At 45.2% G+C, this 25,168-nt stretch overlaps 1 protein-coding gene across 2 annotated transcripts in view; it reads left to right on the forward strand.

Annotated features, from left to right (window-relative positions):
* Positions 1 to 25,168, forward strand: part of GSDME (gasdermin E) — a 168,540-nt gene that overhangs the window by 128,872 nt on the left and 14,500 nt on the right. Inside the window, exons 7-9 of one of the 2 annotated variants that reach the window (XR_012233379.1) lie at positions 2,371 to 2,498; positions 8,139 to 8,325; positions 18,055 to 18,255. Coding sequence is in view for 1 of the 2 variants with exons in the window: in XM_073581396.1 (XP_073437497.1) it covers positions 2,371 to 2,498; positions 8,139 to 8,325 (315 nt within the window). In the remaining variant the exon portion in view is untranslated. The remainder of the gene's footprint in view (positions 1 to 2,370; positions 2,499 to 8,138; positions 8,326 to 18,054; positions 18,256 to 25,168) is intronic. The other variant, XM_073581396.1, reaches the window with a different exon arrangement.

Genomic DNA, 25,168 nt, shown 5'->3' on the forward strand with positions numbered 1-25,168 from the left:
TTTGCTTGGCGAATCCGTTTTTTTTCCCATTGAGTTGCATTACCGGCGGATCTTGATGAATAGCCATCCGTTGGATCCGGTTTTTTGCGGATCCGCCAAAATTTTGACGTCCGCCGACATGCCCGGTCGGACCATGCAACATTTTTTTGGGCGGCCGGATCCGCATTTCTCACTGCGCATGCCCGAAAGACTTCACTCAGCCGCAAATTTAACCCTAAACTCTGTTCTGGCAGCTGAAAAATTTTCTCTCTCTCTCTCTATATCTCTCTTCCCAGGCAGCGGATCCGTTAAAATAACGGTCCAGTGCCAAACGTTGTGGTCAGTACAGGAACGGATCCGTCCGCGGATTTTGACTGACCAAAAAAACTGATGTGTGAAACAGGCCTTACACAAAGTCAAGGCACCCAGTGCCAAAGGCAGCAATCCAACCCCAAATCATCTTTGAACCGCCACCATATTTGACTGTAAGTACTCTGTTCTTTTCTTTGTAGGCCTCACTCCGTTTTTGGTAAACAGTAGAATACTGTCTTTTACCACAAAGCTCTATCTTTGTCTTATCTATCCTCATGACACTTTCCCAGAAGGATTTTGGCTTATGTATGTTTTGTCAAACTTTTTCTTATGTCTGTATCAGCAGTGGCGTCCTCCTGGGTCTCCTGCCGTAGCGTTTAATTTCATTCAAATGCCGACGGATATTTCGCGCTGGCACTGATGCACCCTGAGCCTGCAGGACAGCTTGAATTTCTTTGGAACTTATTTGAGGCTACTTATCCACCATCCAGACTATCCTGCATTGCAACTTTTCATAGATTTTTCTCTGCCGTCCACGTCCAGGGAGATTAGCTTCTTGATTATGTTGCACACCATGGACAAAGGAACATCAAGATCTCTGGGGATGGACTTGTAGCTTTGAGATTTGTTGATATTTTTCAACAATTTTGGTTCTAAAATCCTCAGACAGTTCTCTTCTCGTTCTGTTCCCCATGCTTAGTGTGGCACACATAGACACACAATGCAAAGATTGCGTCAATTTCTCCTCTTTTTATCTGGTTTCAGGTGTGATTTGTATATTGCCCACACCTGTTATTTGCCACGGGTGAGTAGGAACGAACATCACCTGCTTGAAACAAAGTTGTTTATCAACAATTTTGTCCTTCCCATTCTGAGGGTTTTCTGTGAAATTATGTCCAATTTTGCCTTTTTTCTGTTTTTTTTGTGTTGTTCCAGTACACGCTAAGAAAATAAACGTGTATAACAAAGCATGTAATTGCAATAATTTTTGGGGAGAAATACCTATTTTATTCAATTTCAAGGGTGTTGACACTTTTGGCCAGGACTGTAAGGCTACGTGCACACAGTGCGGATCCTCCCGCAGATTTTTCCGCGCTGATTTTACTAAATCCGCAGGTCAAATGACCTGCATTTTTCCTGCGGATTTCTTACTTTTTTTTTTTTTGCAGTTTTACAGCGGTTTTTGTGCGGTTTTCCACATGTGGATTTGTAGAATGGAGCAGGGGGAAAACTGCAGGAAAACCGCACAAAAGAAGTCACATGCTGCTTTTTTTTTCCGCACAAAAAACATGCGGAAAAAACCACAGCATATGCACAGTGGTTTTTTTTTTTTTACATAGGCTACAATGGTACTGTACATCACCTGCAGGTCTGCTGAAGATCCGCAGCGGCAAATCCGCTGCGGATCCGCAGCAGAATCCGCACAGTGTGCACAGGGCCTAAGTGAGTAAAGTAAATAAATAAAGCCGTATTTTGGGAGGAGCTCACAGCACTGTCATTAAGTGACAGCTACTCGGGCAGAGCGGAAAGTTGTCAATGACCACTAGGCTCAGTGCATTCAACACTGGCTAAAAGCACCCAGTTTCTGAATACTCAGAGGGAAGATTTGCCCAGCAGATCTAAGTCAGTAGTCACCAGGGCTGTGGACTCGGAGCCCCTTTTGGTGGAGTCCGAGTCGGTGTCATAGAAATTGAGGAGTCTGAGTCGGAGGTTTGGCTTACCGACTCCACTAGTCGCTATGTGCTGCTGACTTTAATTACGTCATGGAAACTTCTTAGAAATCTGTTCCATATAATTAATAGGACATTGGCAGGAGAATGCAATGTGTCACAGAGAGAGCGCCACTTACTGCTACAGTGTGTTCAGCATTAATGCACAAAATCGAGCGACTCTAGCAAAATGTGCAACTGAAACAAATTACACTGTCGTACCGCAGGAACAAATTCATGAAATGGTTCTCATCTTCTAAGAGCCTGTTGTGTTGTGTGAGATATGCTATGCTTGTGTCATAAAAGCGCTTCTTGGTAGCATAAAAGGCACTTTGATTTGTTTTTTTCTCTCTTTTTTTTCTCTTTAAAGACATATTGGAGCTTACAAAGCGCTTTGCTTTATTACAAGAGCTTCCTGATTCCCAGCGTGAAGAGCTGTATAATCGGCTGTGTGAAATATTAGATGATGGGCAAATAGTCGCTCAAATCCAGGCTGTGGTAAGATCAGCGGACTGTGTGCATGTTACATATGGCGCCTTCATCAAGACTGAATAATAAACCAGAGACTTAAGGCCCCATACACATCAGCTGTCTCTTCTGACTCCCCCCATACACGAGCGCCCAGCGTGGATGAGCTTTCCTGGTTCTCCATAAGAGACTGTCAGACGTCCCTGGAAGTGGCTTATCTCCAGGAAGAAGGATTGGCCGGTGAAATTCAGAAGGCCAAATCCTTCACTCCCCTGATATCATCTGTCTGGGAAAAGTCGGGAGGCCCCCATTCACATTAGACTGTCAGCCGCTCCCACCAATATCAGGAGGTTCAGACGGCTTTTGCCTAATGAGTATGCGGGCTTTTTAATCCACATCTCGTTTGCTGTGAGCACTGGGAAATCTCTCTACGTTCATTCTTTACATGTCCAAAGTCTACAATGGACCCACTCTATGCCAAAAACGTGCTCTTTTAGCAAACAATAGGCCACAATGAGTCTGCATGCCTGTAATTTTTTTAATATATAGGAAAGAATTGTCAATTCTGGTTTCCTTTGTAAAAGGGCATGGTTAAAAAAAATAAAGTAACGTATACCACATTTTTATATAATAAGATACATGTCAGTTGCATTTCCTCTGAGGTATACATAAGGGAATTCTCGCATTGTATAACTCCTCTGGAAATGAAAAATGTGATATGGAAAAGAGCTTTATTCAACTATTTCAAACATTTGAGTTAATTCACAATTTTTGTCATGGTTTTTCAAAACTGCTGAAGTACACAGTTTTATTAGTGCTCTTGTCTTGTTATGCGGAACATGTAACTCCTTACATAGTTGTACATTAACCTGCATGTACATGACTGCATTCAAAGCAATGTCCATGGATGTTTCAGAGAAACTTCTTATCTTTCATCTTTAAAATTATAGTCAGACCTCCACCAATCACAAAAAAGGGAATGTGTCATCAGAACATAATCTTTTGTTTAACTTGGGCTTTTATGTTACATTTTATTTTGTTTACTTTTTTTCATTTTCTATATCACTATCTGTATTAAAAAAAAAAATCAGAAATCTCCCTATTTTCACACTTTCTACTAGGCCTGACACTATATTCATACTTCCTGCTCTGAATAGCAGCCATGTGGACATACAGTGGGTACGGAAAGTATTTAGACCCCTTTAAATTTTTCACTCTTTTTCATTGCAGCCATTTGGTAAATTCTAAAAAGTTCATTTTTTTTTTCTCATTAACGTACACACTGTACCCGATCTTGACTGAAAAAAAAAGAAATGTAGAAATTTTTGCAAATTTATTAAAAAATAAAAACTGAAATATCACATGGTCATAAATATTCAGACCCTTTGCTCCGTTTTGAGTAGAAGCACATAATGAGCTAGTACAGCTATGAGTCTACTTGGGAATGATGCAACAAGTTTTTCACACCTGGATTTAGGGATCCTCTGCCATTCTTCCTTGCAGATCCTCTCCAGTTCCGTCAGGTTGGATGGTGAACGTTGGTGGACAGCCATTTTCAGGTCTCTCCAGAGATGTTCAATTCAGTTTAGGTCAGGGCTCTGGCCAGGCCAGTCAAGAATGGTCACAGAGTTGTTCTGAAGCCACTCTTTTTTTTTTTTTTTTTTAATATAGCAGTGTGCTTAGGTTCATTGTCTTGTTTGAAGGTGAACCTTCGGCTAAGTCTGAGGTCCAGAGCAGTCTGGAAGAGGTTTTCATCCAGGATATCTCTGTACTTGGCTGCATTCATGTTTCCTTCAGTGGCAACCAGTCGTCCTGTCCCTGCAGCTGAAAAACACCCCATAGCATGATGCTGCCACCACCTTGTTTCACTGTTGGAATTGTATTGGGCAGGTGATGAGCAGTGCCTGGTTTTCTCCACACATACCGCTTAGAATTATCACCAAAAAGGTCTGTCTTTGTCTCATAAGACCAGAGAATCTTATTTCTCATAGTCTGGGAGTCCTTCATGTGGTGGTTTGTTTTTAGCAAACTCTATGCGGGCTTTCATATGTCTGGCACTGAGGAGAGGCTTCCGTCCTGCCACTCTGCCATAAAGGTTCAACTGGTGGAGGGCTGCAGTGATAGTTGACTTTGTGGAACTTTCTCCCATCTCCCTACTGGATCTGTGGCACGCAGCCACAGTGATCTTGGGGTTCTTCTTTACCTTTCTCACCAAGGCTCTTCTCCCACGATTGCTCAGTTTGGCTGGACGGCCAGGTCTAGGACGACTTCTGGTGGTCCCAGACTTCTTCCATTTAAGGATTATGGAGGCCACGGTGCTCTTAAGAGAAATCCTTTTGTAACCTTGACCAGATGTGTGTCTTGCCACAATTCTGTCTCTGACCTCCTTGGCCAGTTCCTTTGACCTCATGATTCTCATTTGGTCTGACATGCACTGTGAGCTGTGAGGTCTTATATAGACAGGTGTGTGCCTTTCCAAATCAAGTCCTATCAGTTTAATTTAACACAGCTGGACTCCAATGAAGGAGTAGAACCATCTCAAGGAGGATCACAAGGAAATGGACAACATATGACTTAAAGGGGTTGTCCGGGCTTTTCACATAATCTCAGTACATATCTGGGCTGCAGAATTATGACAATAAGTAATTTACTTTCTGTCAATAGTTTGCACGGTTTTCTAGATATTCTGAACAGAACGTCCAAGGGGGGGGTGTTATGGCATTGAAATGAGAACTAGTCGTTACCTCCTACTCTATTCCAAACATACCCTCTATAGCAACAACCCCACCCTCCATAGCTACAGGCCCTCCCCGTCCACATGAAGCAGCCCTCATCACACAGTAACCAATCCTCCCCCTCTAGCAGCCTCACTGCAGATCAGCTGCTCCTCCCCCAGACACACACTGAACAGTTATCTATGGAAAGTGAAACCAGTGAGGAGTGAAAATCGTCCTGTATTCTGGGACACTCCATGATTACAATACATAACTCATTATCAGTAATTCCTGATTTGTCACACAATTTGTTGTGTGACAAAGCCTCTGCTGTGTGAATGAGACAGCTCTGTGTCACTGATATCTTCACGAGACAGCTCTGTGTCACTGATGTCTTCACACAGCAGCAGCTTTGGTGCAGTGTATGTGCGAAGCTCCACCAAACTCCCAGCAAGCTCCAGTGACCGGCACAACCCACTGCCCACTCATTGGCTGGCAGTAAACTGCACCAGCACTCATCTTTATCATTATTCCAGCATTGGAAAGAACACAGCAGTGATCCTGTATTTGTGAAAGCAGCACAATACATACATACATACATACATACACCCCCCAACACTTCACACTGTTACAGCTGCTGATTGGACGGGCTGCTCCCATCAGTATTTGTGTCATTAGAGACACAGTGTTCACACATACACTGCACCAAATCTGCTGCTGTGTGAAGACATCAGTGACACAGAGCTGTCTCATTCACACAGCAGAGGCTTTGTCACAGAACAGATTACATCAGTGACTGCCATCCCCTGTGCAGATTAGAAGCTGCAGACCCCCATCACTGGCCATCACACAGTCTGTTCTCACTGCTGCCAGCAGCCTGGGACAGTGAGGGAAGGAATCACTGATAATGAGTTATGTATTGTAATCATGGAGTGACCCAGAATACAGGACGATTTTCCTTCCTCACTAGTTTCACTTTCCATAGATAACTGTTCAGTGTATGTCTGGGGGAGGAGCAGCTCTCTGCACTGAGGCTGCTGGAGGGGAAGAATTTGTTACTGTGTGATGAGGGCTGCTTCATGTGGACGGGGAGGGCCTGTAGCTATGGAGGGTGGGGTTGTTGCTATAGAGGGCATGTTTGGAGTAGAGTAGGAGGTTACGACTAGTTCTCATTTCAATGCCATAACACCCCCCCTTGGACGTTCTGTTCAGAATATCTAGAAAACCGTGCAAACTAGTGACAGAAAGTAAATTACTTATTGTCATAATTCTGCAGCCCAGGTATGTACTGAGTTTATGTGAAAAGCCCGGACAACCCCTTTAAATATGAGTGTCTGAGCAAAGGGTCTGAATACTTATGACCATGTGAGATTTCAGTTTTTCTTTTTAATGACTTTGCAAAAACTTTTACATGTTTTTTCAGTCAAGATGGAGTGCAGAGTCTACATTAATGAGAAGAGAAATGAACTTTTTTGAATTTACCAAAAGGCTGCAGTGAAACAGAGTGAAAAATTTAAAGGAGTCAGAATACTTTCCGTACCCACTGTAGGCAGCAATAGTATGGCTCTTACATTTTACAGACCTCTAGGCATGATCTATGATAGGAGGGTGGACATCAGCTCTGACATCACCTATTATGATTAGTGGGTTCTGTGTTCTCTACTATATGTAGTATTGCTAGCTGTCATGGTTAACCTGACTCATGATAATGAGACTGCTGAAAAGATATCTGTGCAAAACAGGAATTATAAATCTACTGTAGCGCCAAGTGAACATTACGAAATTTGCAAGTATTCTGTTGTTTTGAATAAAAACATTATAACTAATTGTTGTAAAAATAGATTTAACATACTGTATATGCCTGATTAGGTCATTTACTGATGACAAATTCCTTTTAAAATTCAATGGTCAGTAGGATCAACCTACCTAAGCTGTTTATTTGGGCATGTAGGTCATAGAAGGTTGAATAAAATGATACCTTAATATCTGCAATCTGGTCTTATTCCAGAGAAGCCCATATTTTTCTACATAGATCTCCCTTACAGTCTGCCTCCAGAGCTTATTTTAAATGGGAGGAGGTGTTACCAGTGTGAGACATGTAGATCAGAAGAGCAGACTGTCAGTCATTACATGTCTCATTAGTAACACCTCCTTTCATTTAAAATAAGCTCTGGAGGCAGATTCTCAGAGAGATCTATGTCCGGCCAATAGACCTAAGCAGCTAATTTGTATATTAATATAATCGTGGGTTTCTCTGGAATAAGATATCGGATTGCAGATATCAAGTTATCATTTTATTCAATTTTTTATTACCTAATTGGTTATATAGATGGTTTAGGAGGGCTGATCCTACTGATAAATTCCCTTTAAAGGACTAGTCTGTTGCCACATGAGCTGCGCTGATGACGTTGTGCCTACAGATAGCGCTCATTCTAGCCGGTATCATGTAGATGCGATGCACATCTCGCCTCCTGATCCAAAAGAGAGCGGGGCAGGACTATCCCTTTAAAGCTACACAGGAAACATTCCAAAGAGGAACATTATGGATAATAATAGATCCTCATCCTGTGAAACCAGTAGCCGAGACTCCAGCATGAATAGAGCTTAATTTGTTATGTTTGTTAAATAGCGTCCAATAAATTCAGAATTCGAGTACTGATGGCAAATATTATGTCGTACATTATATTGCAGTTGTGAATCAGATTGCGAGGCCAAAATTCATAGCTAAGCCAAAAGCAGGATATTGCTTTATAGACGCAGCGGCATCCATCTTGCTGAAGGGCATAATTAACTTGCTTGTTTTTCCATTTGCATCATTGCCTTTGTACTGTGTAAATACAGCTCGTTTTTCAACAGTCTGCTCTGCTAAGCAGGGAGCGATCTGTACACACAGATCAGACGTGCGGCCGCTCTGCGCTGATTAATGGTTGGTACATGATGGTCTTGTCTCTGCTAGGTAGAAGAGATCTGTTTAGGAGCTACACCTGGCTTCACGTGTCTGAATGAACTATCGTCGTCTCAGAAAGAACATGTAGAAAAGATACTGTCCCTTGTAGGATACGATCTGCAAAATGAGAAACTAACCGAACAATCAAAAATGGAAATGATCGCTGCCTTCCACATCCTTACTAGTGCCCTGGACGGTAATGCATTTCTTTAATTTTTTTTTAATTTTTTTTTTCAGTATTTTAGGATTCTGACCAAAGAGTATATTTAATAAATATTTCCCTTTCACTTGGCAGCAGAACATTTACAGTTCAGATATAAACGGATTTTTCCATACTACACTTCCTTCCACACTTGAGAGAAATGTAATGGTTGTCTATAAATATCTTCTGGCAGTCCGATGTAAATCTGCTTCACATAGATGCGACAAGATCATAATATAGACTAACCTTGGGAAAAAAATACAGCGATACAATCTGTTACACTGTAACAATTATTATGACTGTCCATATTAGGGCAAAAGGGCATCATAAAGGAGATGTCACCCCTCGGGACACCCTGTGTGAGCCGGAACGAAGAGCAGCTCTGATCAGGGGTTTCTTCTGGCGGACTCGAGCTGTTCTTGTATTACATATACAGCCACTAATTTGGGGGTCGGCTGTAGGGAAAATGCCTGTATGGCAGTGGCGTAGCGTGGGGGGGGCGGGGGGGGCGGTCCGCCCCAGGCGGCACGTGTGTGGGGGCGGCGCTGCAGCAGAAGCAATTCCTCTCCTCTGTGGGAGAAGCGCGGAGCCTGGACTCTCTCACTGACTGTACATTTCGGCCTGCGGGGCTGTGCAGTGAGGGGGTAATGTAATGCAGCCTCTTCCCACCCTTCCTCCATCCTTCTCCTCCGCCTATCGGGAGTCTCTGTACCCCTGCTACCTAGCAGCTTCTCCCTCCTCTCCGCCTGGACCCTCAGTGAGCAGCGCTGCGCTGGGCAGAGGCAGTGCTGACGTCAGCCCCGCTGCACTGGAGGACTGTCATGGTGGGATGGTCGCGACTGCCAGGAATGTGATGCACACAAGGAGCCATGTTAGGAAGAGCCAAGCAGTGAGCTGGTGAGTGCGGGGCTGGGGTAAGGTGGTCTGCGGCTGCCCCCGGCGGCCCTGTGTGCAGGCAGCTGTCATCCTCATCACTGGCTGCGCTGGGTGTGTGTCTGCCTCCATTGTGTGCAGTTATGTGCCACCAACACCGCTGCCTGTGTCTCACCATGTGCAGCAGCGAAAGGATCTGTGCATGCAGCCACACTGTGTGTGTGTGTATGTACACCTATGTGTGTGTGTGTGTATGTACACCTGTGTGTGTGTGTGTGTGTGTATGTACACTTATGTGTGTGTGTGTATGTACACCTATGTGTGTGTGTATGTACACCTGTGTGTGTGTGTGTATGTACACCTGTGTGTGTGTGTGTGTGTGTGTATGTACACCTGTGTGTGTGTGTATGTACACTTATGTGTGTGTGTGTATGTACACCTATGTGTGTGTGTGTGTATGTACACCTGTGTGTGTGTGTATGTCTGTGTGTGTATGTATACACCTGTGTGTGTGTATCCACCTGTGTGTGTATCCACCTGTGTGTGTATCCACCTATGTGTGTGTCTGTGTGTGTGTGTGTGTGTACACCTGTGTGTGTGTGTATCCACCTATGTGTGTGTACACCTGTATTTTGTATGCCTGTGTGTGTGTGTGTCTGTGTGTGTGTGTACACCTGTGTGTGTGTCTGTGTATATACACCTATGTGTGTGTGTATGCCTGTGTTTGTGTATGCCTGTGTGTGTGTGTGTGTATACACCTGTGTGTGTGTGTGTGCCCGTGTGTGTGTATCCACCTATGTGTGTGTATGTACACCTATGTGTGTGTGTGTACACCTGTTTGTGTGTATCCACCTATGTGTGTGTGTATCCACCTATGTGTGTGTGTGTACACCTATGTGTGTGTGTGTACACCTGTTTGTGTGTATCCACCTATGTGTGTGTGTATGTACACCTATGTGTGTGTATCCACCTATGTGTGTGTATGTATACACCTGTGTGTGTGTACGCCTGTGTGTGTATCCACCTATGTGTGTGTACACCTGTGTTTGTGTATGCCTGTGTGTGTGTGTCTGTGTGTGTGTATACACCTGTGTGTGTGTGTCTGTGTGTGTGTATATACACCTATGTGTGTGTGTGTACGCCTGTGTGTGTGTGTGTGTATACACCTGTGTGTGTGTACGCCTGTGTGTGTGTGTCTGTGTATATACACATATGTGTGTGTGTATGCCTGTGTTTGTGTATGCCTGTGTGTGTGTATACACCTGTGTGTGTATATACACCTATGAGTGTGTGTATGCCTGTGTGTGTGTGTCTGTGTGTGTGTGTATACACGTGTGTGTGTGTGTGTATACACCTGTGTGTGTGTGTGTGTGTGTATATACACCTATGTGTGTGTGTATGCCTGTGTGTGTGTGTCTGTGTGTGTGTATACACCTGTGTGTGTACACTCTGCGCATGTGTCAGCACAGCAGCAGCTCTGCTTTCCTAGGTTTTCTGTCCCGTCCTGGCACCGTAGCAGCTGCAGAGGCTCCGCCCTATTGATGCTCCCGGGAGGAGGAAAGAATATGGCGGTGCTGCTGCCCCGGCTGGGAGCGAGAGGAAAAGGGTAGGACAGTACTGCACGGGGTGAGGTGGGATACTGGGGAGCATGGTATGGAGGCGATTTGTGGGAGAGGCTGCTGGGTGCACCGCGGCCATTACCGGAGAATGCACCACCAACATCTGTACGGGAGAAGCCACAGACAGCTGTCACATGCCACATAGACATCACACCACAGGTGTCCTAATACAATAATCATCCCCCATATAAGTGTTCTCGTACATCCCCCCCATATATACGTGTCCTCGTACATCCCCCTATACGTGTCCTCGTACATCCCCCATATCCATATATACGTGTCCTCGTACATCCCCCATATCCATATATACGTGTCCTCGTACATCTCCCCCTATACGTGTCCTCGTACATCTCCTCCCCATATATTTTCTGTTTTTTTCTGTCACATTATTAAAAATTATTATTAAAAAAAGCCATTAGGTCTTCATCCAGCATCATCAAGCTAATACATACATATATATATAGAGAGAGAACTGCAAGAAGATGAAAGTCTAGAAATGTAGAAATAATAACAGCAGAGTTAGTAGCAGACTAAAAATTAGATCTTTGAGTGTAGTGTGGGCTCTCCTGATGCTTCCGGATTATCATCGACCAAAGGGGCGGCAAATTTTTCGACCGCCCCGGGCGCCACAAACAGTTGCTACGCCACTGCTGTATGGCCCCAGATTTCAGCTTCAAAATCACCTGTTGAAGGACCAGGGGTCATCAGCCGCATTTTGAAAAGGTGTTTGCTTAATGAGAAAACTTCTTCAAAAGAAATCTATGGATATACAGTATATCCTCATGTGTGATTCCCTGTGGTGTAATATATTAAGAAAGTGTTCTCCTTATGGGCTCACTCAGATGTCCAATTTTCACACAACAGTGCCATCTATGTTTTTCACGAATAGCGCTCACACCTGTGTTAATCTATGGGTCCAATCACATGTCTGTGATTGATCTTCTCGATCTGTGGAAGATCGCGGTGACATGTCCAATTTTCATCCTAGTGGTCAGATCAAAATCAGCAATGCATGTCAGTGGGTCAATGATAAAATAGAACTCCACTAGGCTGACATCTGAGTTGGGTCCGATTTTCATAGACTGTCAGAATGGGGAAGACGGGGGAACTTTTTTTTTTTTTTTTTAAATCTTTCGACATACAAGAAAAACGGATCACACTCGGATAAGACTCTGCACAAAGTTGGATCAGAATTATTGGTCTGTTTTTATTGTACGTGGAAAAACCAGACGTGTAAATGAGCCCTACTTCTGTATATTAAGAAACCGATAATTTAGCGTCGAGAGTCAACCAACTTCTGTCTCCTGTCACCTGTTAATCCAGCCCAGGATGCTTTGACTTCATCCCAAAATGTTTTGTCATTTGTTGGCTTTGAATTGGAAACTGCATTTTTGCTGCCTGTCACCCCACAAGGGCTCAATTGGATTAAGGTCTGGGGATTGGGCTGGCCACTCCATAACCTCAATTTTGTTGAACTGGAACCAACATTTTGCTCGTTTACTGGGGTGTTTAGTGTCGTTGTCTTGTTGAAACACCCATTTCAAGGGCATATCCTCTTCAGCATAAGGCAACATGACCTCTTTAAGTATTTTAATATTTGCAAACTGGTCCATGATCCCTGGCGTTCAGTAAATAGGTCCAGCACCATAGTAAGAGAGACATGCCCATGTCATGATGCTTGCACCACCAGGCTTCACTGTCTTCAGAGTGCACTGTGGCTTCAATGCAGAGTTTGGGGTTCGTATGACGAACCCCTGGACCCAAAAGGAACAATTTTACTTTTGTCAGTCCACAAAATGTTTCTCCATTTCTCTTTAGGCCAGTTGATGTGTTCTTTGGCAAATTGTATCTGCTTCAGTGCATGTTTTGTTGTTTTTTTTTTTTTTGTTTTTTTTTAACAGTCATACTTTGCGGGGACTTCTTGCTAACAGACTAGCTTCACACGGGCTTTGCCATTCTGGCTATTTGTCCATCCATTCTAATGGTGGTCTTCCGTTTTCTTCCATGTCTCTTCCATGTCTCTCTGGTTTGGCTTTCCATTTTACAGCATTGGAGATCATTTCAGCTGAACAGCGGATCATTGACTGCATTTCTTTATAAGTTTCACCCTCTCCAATCAACTTTTTAATCAAAGTGCCCTGTTCTTCTAACGATGTCTCGAACGACCCATATTTCTCAGGCTTTCAAGGAGAAATGCATGTACAACGTGTCCTGGTTTCACCATTAAATAAGGGCCACCTGATTCACACCTGTTTCTTCACAGAATGATTGACCTCACTAGTTGGTCTCCACACTGCTATTATTTTGAACACACCGCCTTTCAATTAATTATTCTAGTACACAGACTCAAAAACCTGCAGATCATGAATGCGGAGTCTGCTGGTTTTCTTAGAATCTACTGCACCAACTGGTAAATTGTGACATGTGGGAGTACAGGGGCGGACCTACCGCCCATGCAGCCCGTGCATTGCACGGTGCCCCGGGGGAGAGGGGGCCCCTCCAGCCTCCTGCACCACATGGCTAATTATGTCAAAATTCAAATTAGCCATATGTTGCTCAAGCAGGAGAGCAGCTCTGCGGGAGGCTAAGGGGCCCCTGTGAGGCAGGGGGGGGCCGCCTGCCCCCAGCGCCGACTCCACCCCACCCCCCCATCGAAGGAGACAAAGATGGAGCCTGGAGGAGAGAGCGTCAGCTGATGCTCCCCCTCCCATCATTCCCCGCTCTGCCTCTGACACAGCGGGGGCGCGATGACTCCATCGCGCTCTCACTGTGTGTACCAGGCAGGCAGTGCAGGAGAGGAGACAGGAGCAGCGCAGGCACGAGGAGAAGGTGAGGAGTGTGTTTTTTTTGTTTTTTTTTTAATTAGTGTGAGTACTGGACTGTGGGGCCGTGCTGGGGATGGCTATATACCATGCTGGGCTGTATCATACCATGCTGGGGGGGGCTATATACCATGATGGGCTGTATCATACCATGCTGGTGGGCTATATACCATGCTGGGCTGTATTATACCATGCTGGGGAGGCTATATACCATGCTGGGCTGTATTATACCATGCTGGGGGGGGCTATATACCATGATGGGCTGTATCATACCATGCTGGTGGGCTATATACCATGCTGGGCTGTATTATACCATGCTGGGGGGGCTATATACCATGCTGGGCTGTATCATACCATGCTGGGGGGGGCTATATACCATGATGGGCTGTATCATACCATGCTGGGGGGCTATATACCATGCTGGGGGGGCTATATACCATTCTGGGCTGTATCATACCATGCTGGGGGGGGCTATATAACATGCTGGGCTGTATTATACCATGCTGGGGGGGGCTATATACCATGCTGGGCTGTATTATACCATGCTGGGGGGTCTATATACCATGCTGGGCTGTATCATACCATGCTGGGGGGGCTATATACCATGCTGGTGGGCTATATACCATGCTGGGCTGTATTATACCATGCTGGGGGGGCTATATACCATGCTGGGCTGTATCATACCATGCTGGGGGGGGCTATATACCATGATGGGCTGTATCATACCATGCTGGTGGGCTATATACCATGCTGGGCTGTATTATACCATGCTGGGGGGGCTATATACCATGCTGGGCTGTATTATACCATGCTGGGGGGGGCTATATACCATGATGGGCTGTATCATACCATGCTGGTGGGCTATATACCATGCTGGGCTGTATTATACCATGCTGGGGGGGCTATATACCATGCTGGGCTGTATCATACCATGCTGGGGGGGGCTATATACCATGATGGGCTGTATCATACCATGCTGGGGGGCTATATACCATGCTGGGGGGGCTATATACCATTCTGGGCTGTATCATACCATGCTGGGGGGGGCTATATAACATGCTGGGCTGTATTATACCATGCTGGGGGGGGCTATATACCATGCTGGGCTGTATTATACCATGCTGGGGGGTCTATATACCATGCTGGGCTGTATCATACCATGCTGGGGGGGCTATATACCATGCTGGTGGGCTATATACCATGCTGGGCTGTATTATACCATGCTGGGGGGGCTATATACCATGCTGGGCTGTATCATACCATGCTGGGGGGGGCTATATACCATGATGGGCTGTATCATACCATGCTGGGGGGCTATATACCATGCTGGGCTGTATTATACCATGCTGGGGGGGCTATATACCATGCTGGGCTGTATCATACCATGCTGGGGGGGCTATATACCATGATGGGCTGTATCATACCATGCTGGTGGGCTATATACCATGCTGGGCTGTATTATACCATGCTGGGGGGGCTATATACCATGCTGGGCTGTATCATACCATGCTGGGGGGGGCTATATACCATGATGGGCTGTATCATACCATGCTGGGGGGCTATATACCATGCTGGGGGGGCTATATACCATTCTGGGCTGTATCATACCATGCTGGGGGGGGGCTATATAACATGCTGGGCTGTATTATACCATGCTGGGGGGGGCTATATACCATGCTGGGCTGTATTATACCATGCTGGGGGGTCTATATACCATGCTGGGCTGTATCATACCATGCTGGGGGGGCTATATACCATGCTGGTGGGCTATATACCATGCTGGGCTGTATTATACCATGCTGGGGGGTCTATATACCATGCTGGGCTGTATCATACCATGCTGGGGGGGGCTATATACCATGATGGGCTGTATCATACCATGCTGGGGGGCTATATACCATGCTGGGCTGTATTATACCATGCTGGGGGGGCTATATACCATGCTGGGCTGTATCATACCATGCTGGGGGGGGCTATATACCATGATGGGCTGTATCATACCATGCTGGGGGGCTATATACCATGCTGGGCTGTATTATACCATGCTGGGGGGGCTATATACCATGCTGGGCTGTATCATACCATGCTGGGGGGGGCTATATACCATGATGGGCTGTATCATACCATGCTGGGGGGGCTATATACCCTGCTGGGCTGTATCATACCATGCTGGGGGGGGGCTATATACCATGCTGGGCTGTATTATACCATGCTGGGGGGGCTATATACCATGCTGGGCTGTATCATACCATGATGGGGGGGCTATATACCCTGCTGGGCTGTATTATACCATGCTGGGGGGGCTATATACCATGCTGGGCTGTATCATACCATGCTGGGGGGGCTATATACCATGCTGGGCTGTATTATACCATGCTGGGGGGGCTATATACCATGCTGGGGGGGGCTATATACCATGATGGGCTGTATCATACCATGCTGGGGGGCTATATACCATGCTGGGCTGTATTATACCATGCTGGGGGGGCTATATACCATGCTGGGCTGTATCATACCATGCTGGGGGGGGCTATATACCATGATGGGCTGTATCATACCATGCTGGGGGGGCTATATACCATGCTGGGCTGTATTATACCATACTGGGGGGGCTATATACCATGCTGTGCTGTATCATACCCTGCTGGGCTGTATCATACCATGCTGGGGGGGGGCTATATACCATGCTGGGCTGTATTATACCATGCTGGGGGGGCTATATACCATGCTGGGCTGTATCATACCATGATGGGGGGGCTATATACCCTGCTGGGCTGTATTATACCATGCTGGGGGGGCTATATACCATGCTGGGCTGTATCATACCATGCTGGGGGGCTATATACCATGCTGGGCTGTATTATACCATGCTGGGGGGGCTATATACCATGCTGGGAGGGGCTATATACCATGCTGTGCTGTATCATACCCTGCTGGGGGGGGCTATATACCATGCTGGGCTGTATCATACCATGCTGGGGGCTATATACCCTGCTGGGCTGTATTATACCATGCTGGGGGGCTATATACCATGCTGGGCTGTATCATACCATGCTGGGGGGGCTATATACCATGCTGGGCTGTATTATACCATGCTGGGGGGGGGGGCTATATACCGTGCTGGGCTGTATCATACCGTGCTGGGGAGGCTATATACCATGCTGGGCTGTATCATATCATATACTGGGGGGGCTATATACCATGCTGGGCTGTATCATACCATGCTGGGGGGGGCTATATACCATGCTGGGCTGTGTCATACCATGCTGGGGGGGCTATATACCATGCTGGGCTGTATTATACCATGCTGGGGGGCTATATACCATGCTGGGCTGTATTATACCATGCTGGGGGGGGCTATATACCATGCTGGGCTGTATTATACCATGCTGGGCTGTATTATACCATGCTGGTGTGGGCTATATACCATGCTGGGCTGTATTATACCATGCTGGGGGGGCTATATACCATGCTAGGCTGTATTATACCATGCTGGGCTGTATTATACCATTCTGGGGGGGGGGCTATATAGACTGTATTATACCATGGTGGGCTGGGCTATATACCATGTGGTGCTGGGCTATATACTATGTGGCTGTGTTATATACCATGGGGGGTACATTTTACATTATATTCTATAAGGGGAGGCTGTGTTATATAATATGGGGGGGCTACGTTATATTCCATGGGGAGGTGGGCTGTATTATATTCTATTTGGGGCTACATTATATTCTATAGGTGGGCTGTATTATATTATATTCTATGGGGGCTGCATTATACTATATGAGGAGGGCTACATTATATTCTATGGAGGGGCTACATTATACTATATAATGGGCTGCATTTTATCCTATGAGGGGGTTGCCATATATTCTGTGGACGGACTGCATTATACTATATGGGGGGGGGGACTGCATAATATTCTATGGGGGGGGTTACATTATGTTCTATACAGATATTATATCCAGCCCTGCATAGCCTCAATATTAGATAACAACAAATAATTTTGTTGCCCTATGAAGGGGGGGGGGGCAAAAAATTTCTTGCACAGGGGCCCACTACAGTCTGTGTCCGCCCCTGTGGGAATATAATCTATACCAAAAACAGTGATTAATCTGGTTAGTCATATTGGGATGCTATTATTTTGAACACTGATGTACGTAAAACCTAAGGCTTAATTTTGATCAAAATGTGTAGTTCTGCCAGCAACAAGGCAACCTCATTTAGATGGTACTCCACATTACACAGACTCACCTTTCTTTTTACACTGTCAGACAGACTTGATTACAGCTGCCTTTTTAAGTCTATGAAGAGGTAAATGGAGATGAGGAGGGAATGGGAGAGTGAGCTAAAGAGATTCAGAGAGAAGGTGCTGCTGCTTTTTTAATATGTGTTTTATCTCACTCCAGTGCTGGATTCATGGTTACACAGCTCAGTACTGTTGTATGAAATCCTCCCATGCTGTAATGTCCTAGTATCTGCTGCCTTTGAATATGGACTAAAGGAGACCGGAAAGCAGAAATCTCTCATAGTTGTGTGTTCAGTCTGTGGGATATCAAAGCCGCTAATCTACACCCACTAGTTCAGAGACAGCTGACAATAAGAGACAGGTACGCTCTAGTAATTGTTTGTAGGCCAAGTCTAAGCCATAAGTAGTTTTGTGTTGAACATTTCTTAGTACCCGCAGGAAATTCACAGTGTAGAGAAGCAGCTCCGTGTTACTGTATTCTCTGCAGTAAATAACTGAGAGTCCTGGAAACACAGGGGACATGCAACAAGTAAAATGCTCCATGAAGAAATTATAAATTGTCTTTTCAGTGTTTAATGTTTGCTGCTAAACCGTGTACAAAGCTAAAGCAGCATTTTAAGTTCATATTCGTGGGGGGGGGAGGTAGCACAATCTTTTTCAGTTGATACGGTTTGCTTAATATTCTTGCATCACCAAAGATTTTATAAATTATAGCAAAACCAGGACAGATGACTTGCCATGTCAGATGAATAATGATAGTACCCACAGACTCGGTGAGGGCACCTTTGTTGGGGCAAGGTTACTAGGGTGGCTAATCATTAAGGTATGTCCTCTCCCACCTCTCCCCACTGTACTCCGCACTGTGTGTGTATAGGGAGTGACCTGTCAATCTAGCTGAGCAGGGAAGGGAGAGCTCGGTGGGGATCTACTACTCACTTTATCCCTGGCCCCGCTTTAAAGTATGTTTGTTTGCAATACCAAATCCAGAATATGATTCAGAATTTTCTGACAGGTTTCCCTGAAAGAGGTTCTACAGGAATAGAAAGACATTGTTGCTTTTATGAAGAAAGCAGCAATCACTGACCAGGTGTTGTATTTGGTTTTGCAATACATCCTTATTGAAGTGAATGAAGTTGAGGTAAAATGCCACACACAGTCCATGGTCACATGTGACTCAGTTTCTAAAAGAAAGCAGCCATGTCTTTCTAAGGCCCTGTGCACACACTGAGTATTTGGTCAGTAGTTTACCTCAGTATTTGGAAGCCAAAACCAGGAGTGGAACGGTCACAAATACTGATGTAAAAAGCTCACCAAATACTCAATGTGTGCAATGTGGCCTAACTTTAACACTGCTTTAAGGCTATGTGCCCACGTAGCGTTTTAAAACGCTCACTAAAAACCGGACTCCTTCCCAGAAATCACGCGTTTTTTTCCGCGCGATTTTGCCGCGATTTTCGCGTGCGATATTCAAGCACTTTCCAAGCGATTTGAAGCATCGCTTGGAAAGTGATTGACAGGTTGGTCACACTCGTCAAACATAGTGTTTGACAAGTGTGACCAGGTTTTTACTATTGAGGCCGCCTATGCAGCATCAATAGTAAAAGATAGAATGTTAAAAATGCTAAAAAAATAAAATCGGGGTATATTTACCTTCCGGCGTCCCGCGCTGCCATCCCGGGCCTCAGCGTTCCCAGTAATGCCTTGTGAGACCTGTGATGACGTAGTCTCGCGTTGCTATAGCGAGACCGCTAGAGTCACGCGAGACCACATCATCACAGGACCTTGCCGCAAGGCATTACTGGGAACGCTAGGCCGGGAATGCAGCGCGGGACACCGGAAGGTAAATATACCCCGATTTTTTATTTTTTATTCTTTTTTTTACAGGGGTATGGTACCCAGGGCCTGGAGGACAGTCTCCTCTCCTCCACACCGTGGGTACCAACCGCACATGAGACACTTAACTTCGCGCATGGTGGGCATAGCCACATGCAGGAAGTAAGCGATTCTCATGCATTCCTATGGGTGCGGAATCGCGGCAATTCTTTGCGATTCCACACAAAAGAATGAGCATGCTGCGATTTTTTCCGCGATGCGATTCCGCCGCGGAGAAAAGCGCAGCATTAGCACAGCATGTGCAGAATGCCATAGGAATGCATGGGGGGGCGTTCTGTACATGATTTTTAAGCGTTTTCGCAGCGTTTTCACGCCGAAAATCGCGGCAAAAACGCTTAAAAATCGCTACGTGGGCACACAGCCTCAATGTCACGCTAACATCTGCCTGCAACATTTTATGCGGCAAAAAAATGTCAGAGGAAAAACATCGGTTTTCCTAAAAACAGTGTGTAGAAAACCATCCAAATGGGTTGTAATGGCATTGCTATTACATATAGGTAGAAAAGTTCAGTTTGACTTCTAGTCCAGTTTTTTTTTATTACTCTTTAGGGTGTGTGCACACGCTGCGGATTCTGCTGCGGAGCCGCAGCGGTTTTGGCCCTGTGTACAGTACAATAATATCCTATGGGAAATGGAAACCGCAGTGCAGATGCTGCAGAATTTTCCACACAGATTTTCTGCGGTTTAATTGACATGTCAATTCTTTCTGTGGATTCCGCAGCGGTTTACCATCTCCTCCATTGTATAGGTGATAAACTGCAGGGCTAATCCGCAGATAAACCGCAGGTCTTTTGACCTGCGGATTTATCTGCGGATTTTGAAAATCCACGCGGATCAATCCGCAGCAGATTCCGCAGCGTGTGCACACAGCCTTAATGTAGAGATGTACAACCTTTTTGGGTTGAGTGACAAATATTATGATTGTACCACTGTCAATGGCCTCATATAATTTTGAAGAGTTGTTTGATCTGAGGTATATATCACCAGAACTACCTAATTCCTGACTAGGTATAGGCAAGTAATAGGCAACAAACAGAATCAACAGTCATATGCACGCTACTAATTGGCTGTAATTGACTCCCTTAATGAAAGGGGGTGTTCTAATTAATATGAGTGCAGTGTTCAATTAGTGAGATCATTCACTCTGTGAAGAATCTGGTGTCAATTATGGCCCTTATATAAAGACGGTGGGCAGCAAATGTCCCTGCTGGTTTTATCCCTCGATCAGTGAGTAAAATGATTTGTTCTAGACATTGTACCGAACGAGAAAGAACTTTGATTAAGAAGTGGATTGGAGAGGGAAAACATATAACGAAGTGCAGAAAATAATTGACTGCTCAGCTAAAAAGATTTCCAATGATTTAAAATGGCAAACAAAACACGTGGTAGGAAAAGAAATACTATAATTGGCGTATATCATAGAATCACAAGAATGGCAAAGAAGCATCCAGTGATCAGCTCCGAGGAGATCAGAGAAGATCTTCAGTTACCTGTGAGTCCTGCAACCATCAGAAGACACCTACATGAAGCCAAACTGTATGCAAGAAACCCCCGTAAAGTACCATTGCTGAAAAATAGACGTGTTGAAAAGGTTAGAGTTTGCCAAAGAACTCATTGACTGGCCTAAAGAGAAGAGGAGCAACATTCTATGGACAGATGAGAGCAAGATTGTTCTTTTTGGATCTAGAGTCCACAGACATTTTGTGAGATTACCCATCAACACTGAATTTAAGCCACTGTACACTGTAAAACATGGAGGTGCAATCATAATAGTTTAGGATGTTTCTCATACTGTGGAGTTGGGCCCATTTATCGCATATCAGGCACCATGGACCAGAGTGAATATATTATTATACTGAAAGAAGTCATGTTGTCTTATGCGGAAGAAGAAAAGCCATTGAAATGGGTGTGTCAGCAGGTAAACGACCCACAAACACACCAGCAGGTAGGCAAAATCCCAGTTTCAGACAAACAATATTAGTGCTATGAAGTGTCCACCCCGATCCCCAGACTGAGTATTTGCAGAGTGACATTAAACATGCTGTTTTTGATACATGCTGGTTTGGCATGAGAAAAAAATTGCGGCATACTGCGAGTGCATCCACTAATCAGCCCGTGCGCACCCATACAAGTCTATGGGTGCATGTAAAATATCGGACTGCACTTGGATGTCATCCGAGTGCAGCCTGATTTACGCCGACAGATACAATGAAGAAGATGGAGGAATTAAGTTCTCCGTCTTCTCCACACCTATTCTGCGATTCTCTCATGGGAGAGAATCGGTTCACAGTAAACTGACACTGCTCAAACTCTTAAGGCCCTGTCACACTAAGCGATCTCGGTAGCGAGATCGCTGCTGAGTCACAACTTTACTGAGTTTGAGACTAAGGTCATTAGCATAATATGTCCGATTCTCTCAGATGAGAGAATCTACGGCCATCTGACCAAGGCCAAAGAATGTGAGTAGTGCAGTCCATAAAGACCAAAACCAACATGCAATAATGAAGACTGCAGCAAACAAGGTGGGAAACTACAGAGCTATGGTGTAACAGGCACAGTAAGTGAGGGCAAAGCCAAAAGATGAACAGGTGAAGGTCAGTAACACAACGGCAAAGATGGAATCAGAAGCTGTCATAACCTATACAGATACATGGGTTAAATGAAAAAAATTCTTTGGAATAACACAGGTGTAGGAAAATAATAAAACTTAATGAAAGAACGCAGACAGGACTAAAAAAAATAGACAAGTAGGATGCCAGCGTTTTCCAGATGGTAGAATGTGCTGTAACCTGTAGGTGGTGGGCTCAACACACCGGAGGAGTCTGATGATTACTTTGTTATAACAAGCTAGAAAAGCAAACAAAAGAGAGAAAAAAAGCATTTAGAATTTGGAAACAATTGAAACTTTTTTTTATTGTTTGTTCTTATTAAAAATATAAATCAAAATTTCGGCTGCATTGTGTTTCTGTAATTTCAGTACATGATTAAGAAGGTTTCACCTTTCCCAATGTTCACAGTAAAAGCTTAAGAGTTATGTTCCCAGCGGTGGTCCATTGGAGGGCTCTGCTGAAAGCGTGAGAACTGCAATATTCAAGGATTATTTGTTACAACATTTAGCAATTTTCTGACCATGCATTCGCTTTAATATTGTAACGCAGAAGCGCTTCTATAAAGCCCAGCACCACTCTGCGAAGATGAGACTAAAGTCGAGCAATAATTCATAAGCAGTTTAAGGTTTCTATGGAGCTAAAATAGTTCAGTACCCACAGGTGTCAAACATGGGTTCCTACTTCCCTGGAGGCCATGATAGTTTACTATTGAGCTCATTTTTTTCAAAATTAGTAAAATGGAGCTACTAGGGTTATGTATCCCACTGATCCCTGAACACTGTAGGGAACTAACACTCCTAATAAATTGGGATCAACCTAGCGCATACATACATGAATGTAAACAACTACAGAGAAGTATGCATAAGCTAAGGGATCACCATAGAAAAAAGATATATATTTTATATAAAAGTATATATACACCTTATGTATGCTGCCTGAGATGGGCCTAAAAACAAATGGCAGAAGATAAATTAGGACCAAGGACCCATTAACTCATTGTTAGGGTTCTAGGTAGGAACCCTAGAGTGGACCTTCTGGGTCATGGCTCCAGAGCCCCCAAGGGCGAGCGGACCAGGTGATGACCACCCCCTATACAGGGAGTGTTAGGGGCAAGCCCAAGGGAGATGGAACCACGACAGCCGGATCCAAAGGGACGACCCGGGGAGTATACAGGAGAGAAGATCAGAGTGCAGGAGAGCATACGAGGGATTGTATGGACCCGAGGCAGGAGGAGACAGATTGAGGGAACCGGAATGGATCAGGACGAGGAAGAGACCAATAGCTGAAATAGAAGGAGGACCCCAGGAGATTAGGAGACACAGGACCTAGGGGTACTGGCAGTACACAGGAATTTAGGGACAAGAGGCACAATACACAGGATACAGACAATTACGGAGGCAGCGGTACAGGTGAGGAACAGGCACGGTAGTAATACAGGATGGCTAGCGGAGGGACAGGAGAGGGAGGTAGGACGTGAGAACGGAGGAGGGAGCAATAGCAGGGAGACACCGGACAGGGATGCCAGGCGGAAGCAGGGCAGAGAGCAGAACCTCAGCACAGAGGGTGCGCAAGGACCTGAGAGTCGGGGGTGACGCTGAGCATGGAATGCCCAGCGCCACGGACAATGACAAACAGGCGTCTTACCTGCCAAGACGCCAAGCAGAAATACCCGGTGGGTGCCGCCATGATGGGGCGGAGCCACCGGGTCACGTGCTCCCAGGATGCCTGGTGGCCGGGGAGGAGCGAGCGCGCGTGCGCGGACCTCTGACGCGCCGTGACCCTGAAAAACCAGACGGGGAACGGCATGAGAATGAACTGGGAGGGCGCCGGGAGGAGGAGGTCCCCAGGTGAGAGTCGGGAGGTGTAACACTCATATAGACAAAACCAGCTATTGCTCGTTAATGGGTTTTCGGTTGAGTGATGTGTGCAGGGTGAAGCCCTTTAATAAAGGATGGAGGATGGTATACCCCTTTATATAGAGTAATATCTATATACCTTGATGGTAAAGTCATTCTTAATTCAGGAACAGCAGAAGGATGAATTTACATAAAAAAAGGCGGTTCAGCAAAAATGACAGATATTATACCACTTGGTCCTTCTGTAACTGCACCTTCCAGCCCCTGTCAGACTTATGGTACCGTCATGGGATAAACTCACTCTGACATACCTGCAGAAAATCCACTTTGCCACCCATATCCCTCTTGGTCTCGCGATGTCTCTGTATCCCAGTATATACTTTTGCTGACATTTGACAGCCAGGGTTGATTCTTTTGAAACTGAAGAAGCCTAGACAGATTATTTTGACTATAATGATAATCATTTTACCGTTCACGGTGAATACAACAGATGTCTTCATATCAGAATTATAAGCTGTAGACATGGATCACTTATAACCATAAAGATTTATTATGGCTTTCCAATGTGTCCATAAAAAATATTGTTGGGTTTTTTTGTTCAGCTGTCCAGGAAAAAATAAAAAGTCAAGTTGGCAGTCCTGTTGGGAATCTTTTCAACAGCACCCTCTTAACTCCGCAACAATCTCTCTGTGTCGCTGTCTTCGCAGGACAACAAACACTTACACAACCCGGCTTGGTCACAACCCCTCTCTTAGTCATCTCTCTTTTCACCAGTCTCCTACCGTAGCAAGCTTGGCATTTTGCACACCGAACCGATGTGGCCTACACTTCACTCACTACATCACAGTCCCTCTTGGTTCCTTTTTTGACACTTCTTCACACTTCTCTGTTGCACCTACTCTTCGCCCCTCTTATT

The sequence above is a fragment of the Dendrobates tinctorius genome, unplaced genomic scaffold (assembly GCF_039654945.1).
Source record: "Dendrobates tinctorius isolate UK_male_01 unplaced genomic scaffold, ASM3965494v1 ptg000070l, whole genome shotgun sequence".
NCBI lineage: Eukaryota > Metazoa > Chordata > Amphibia > Anura > Dendrobatidae > Dendrobates > Dendrobates tinctorius.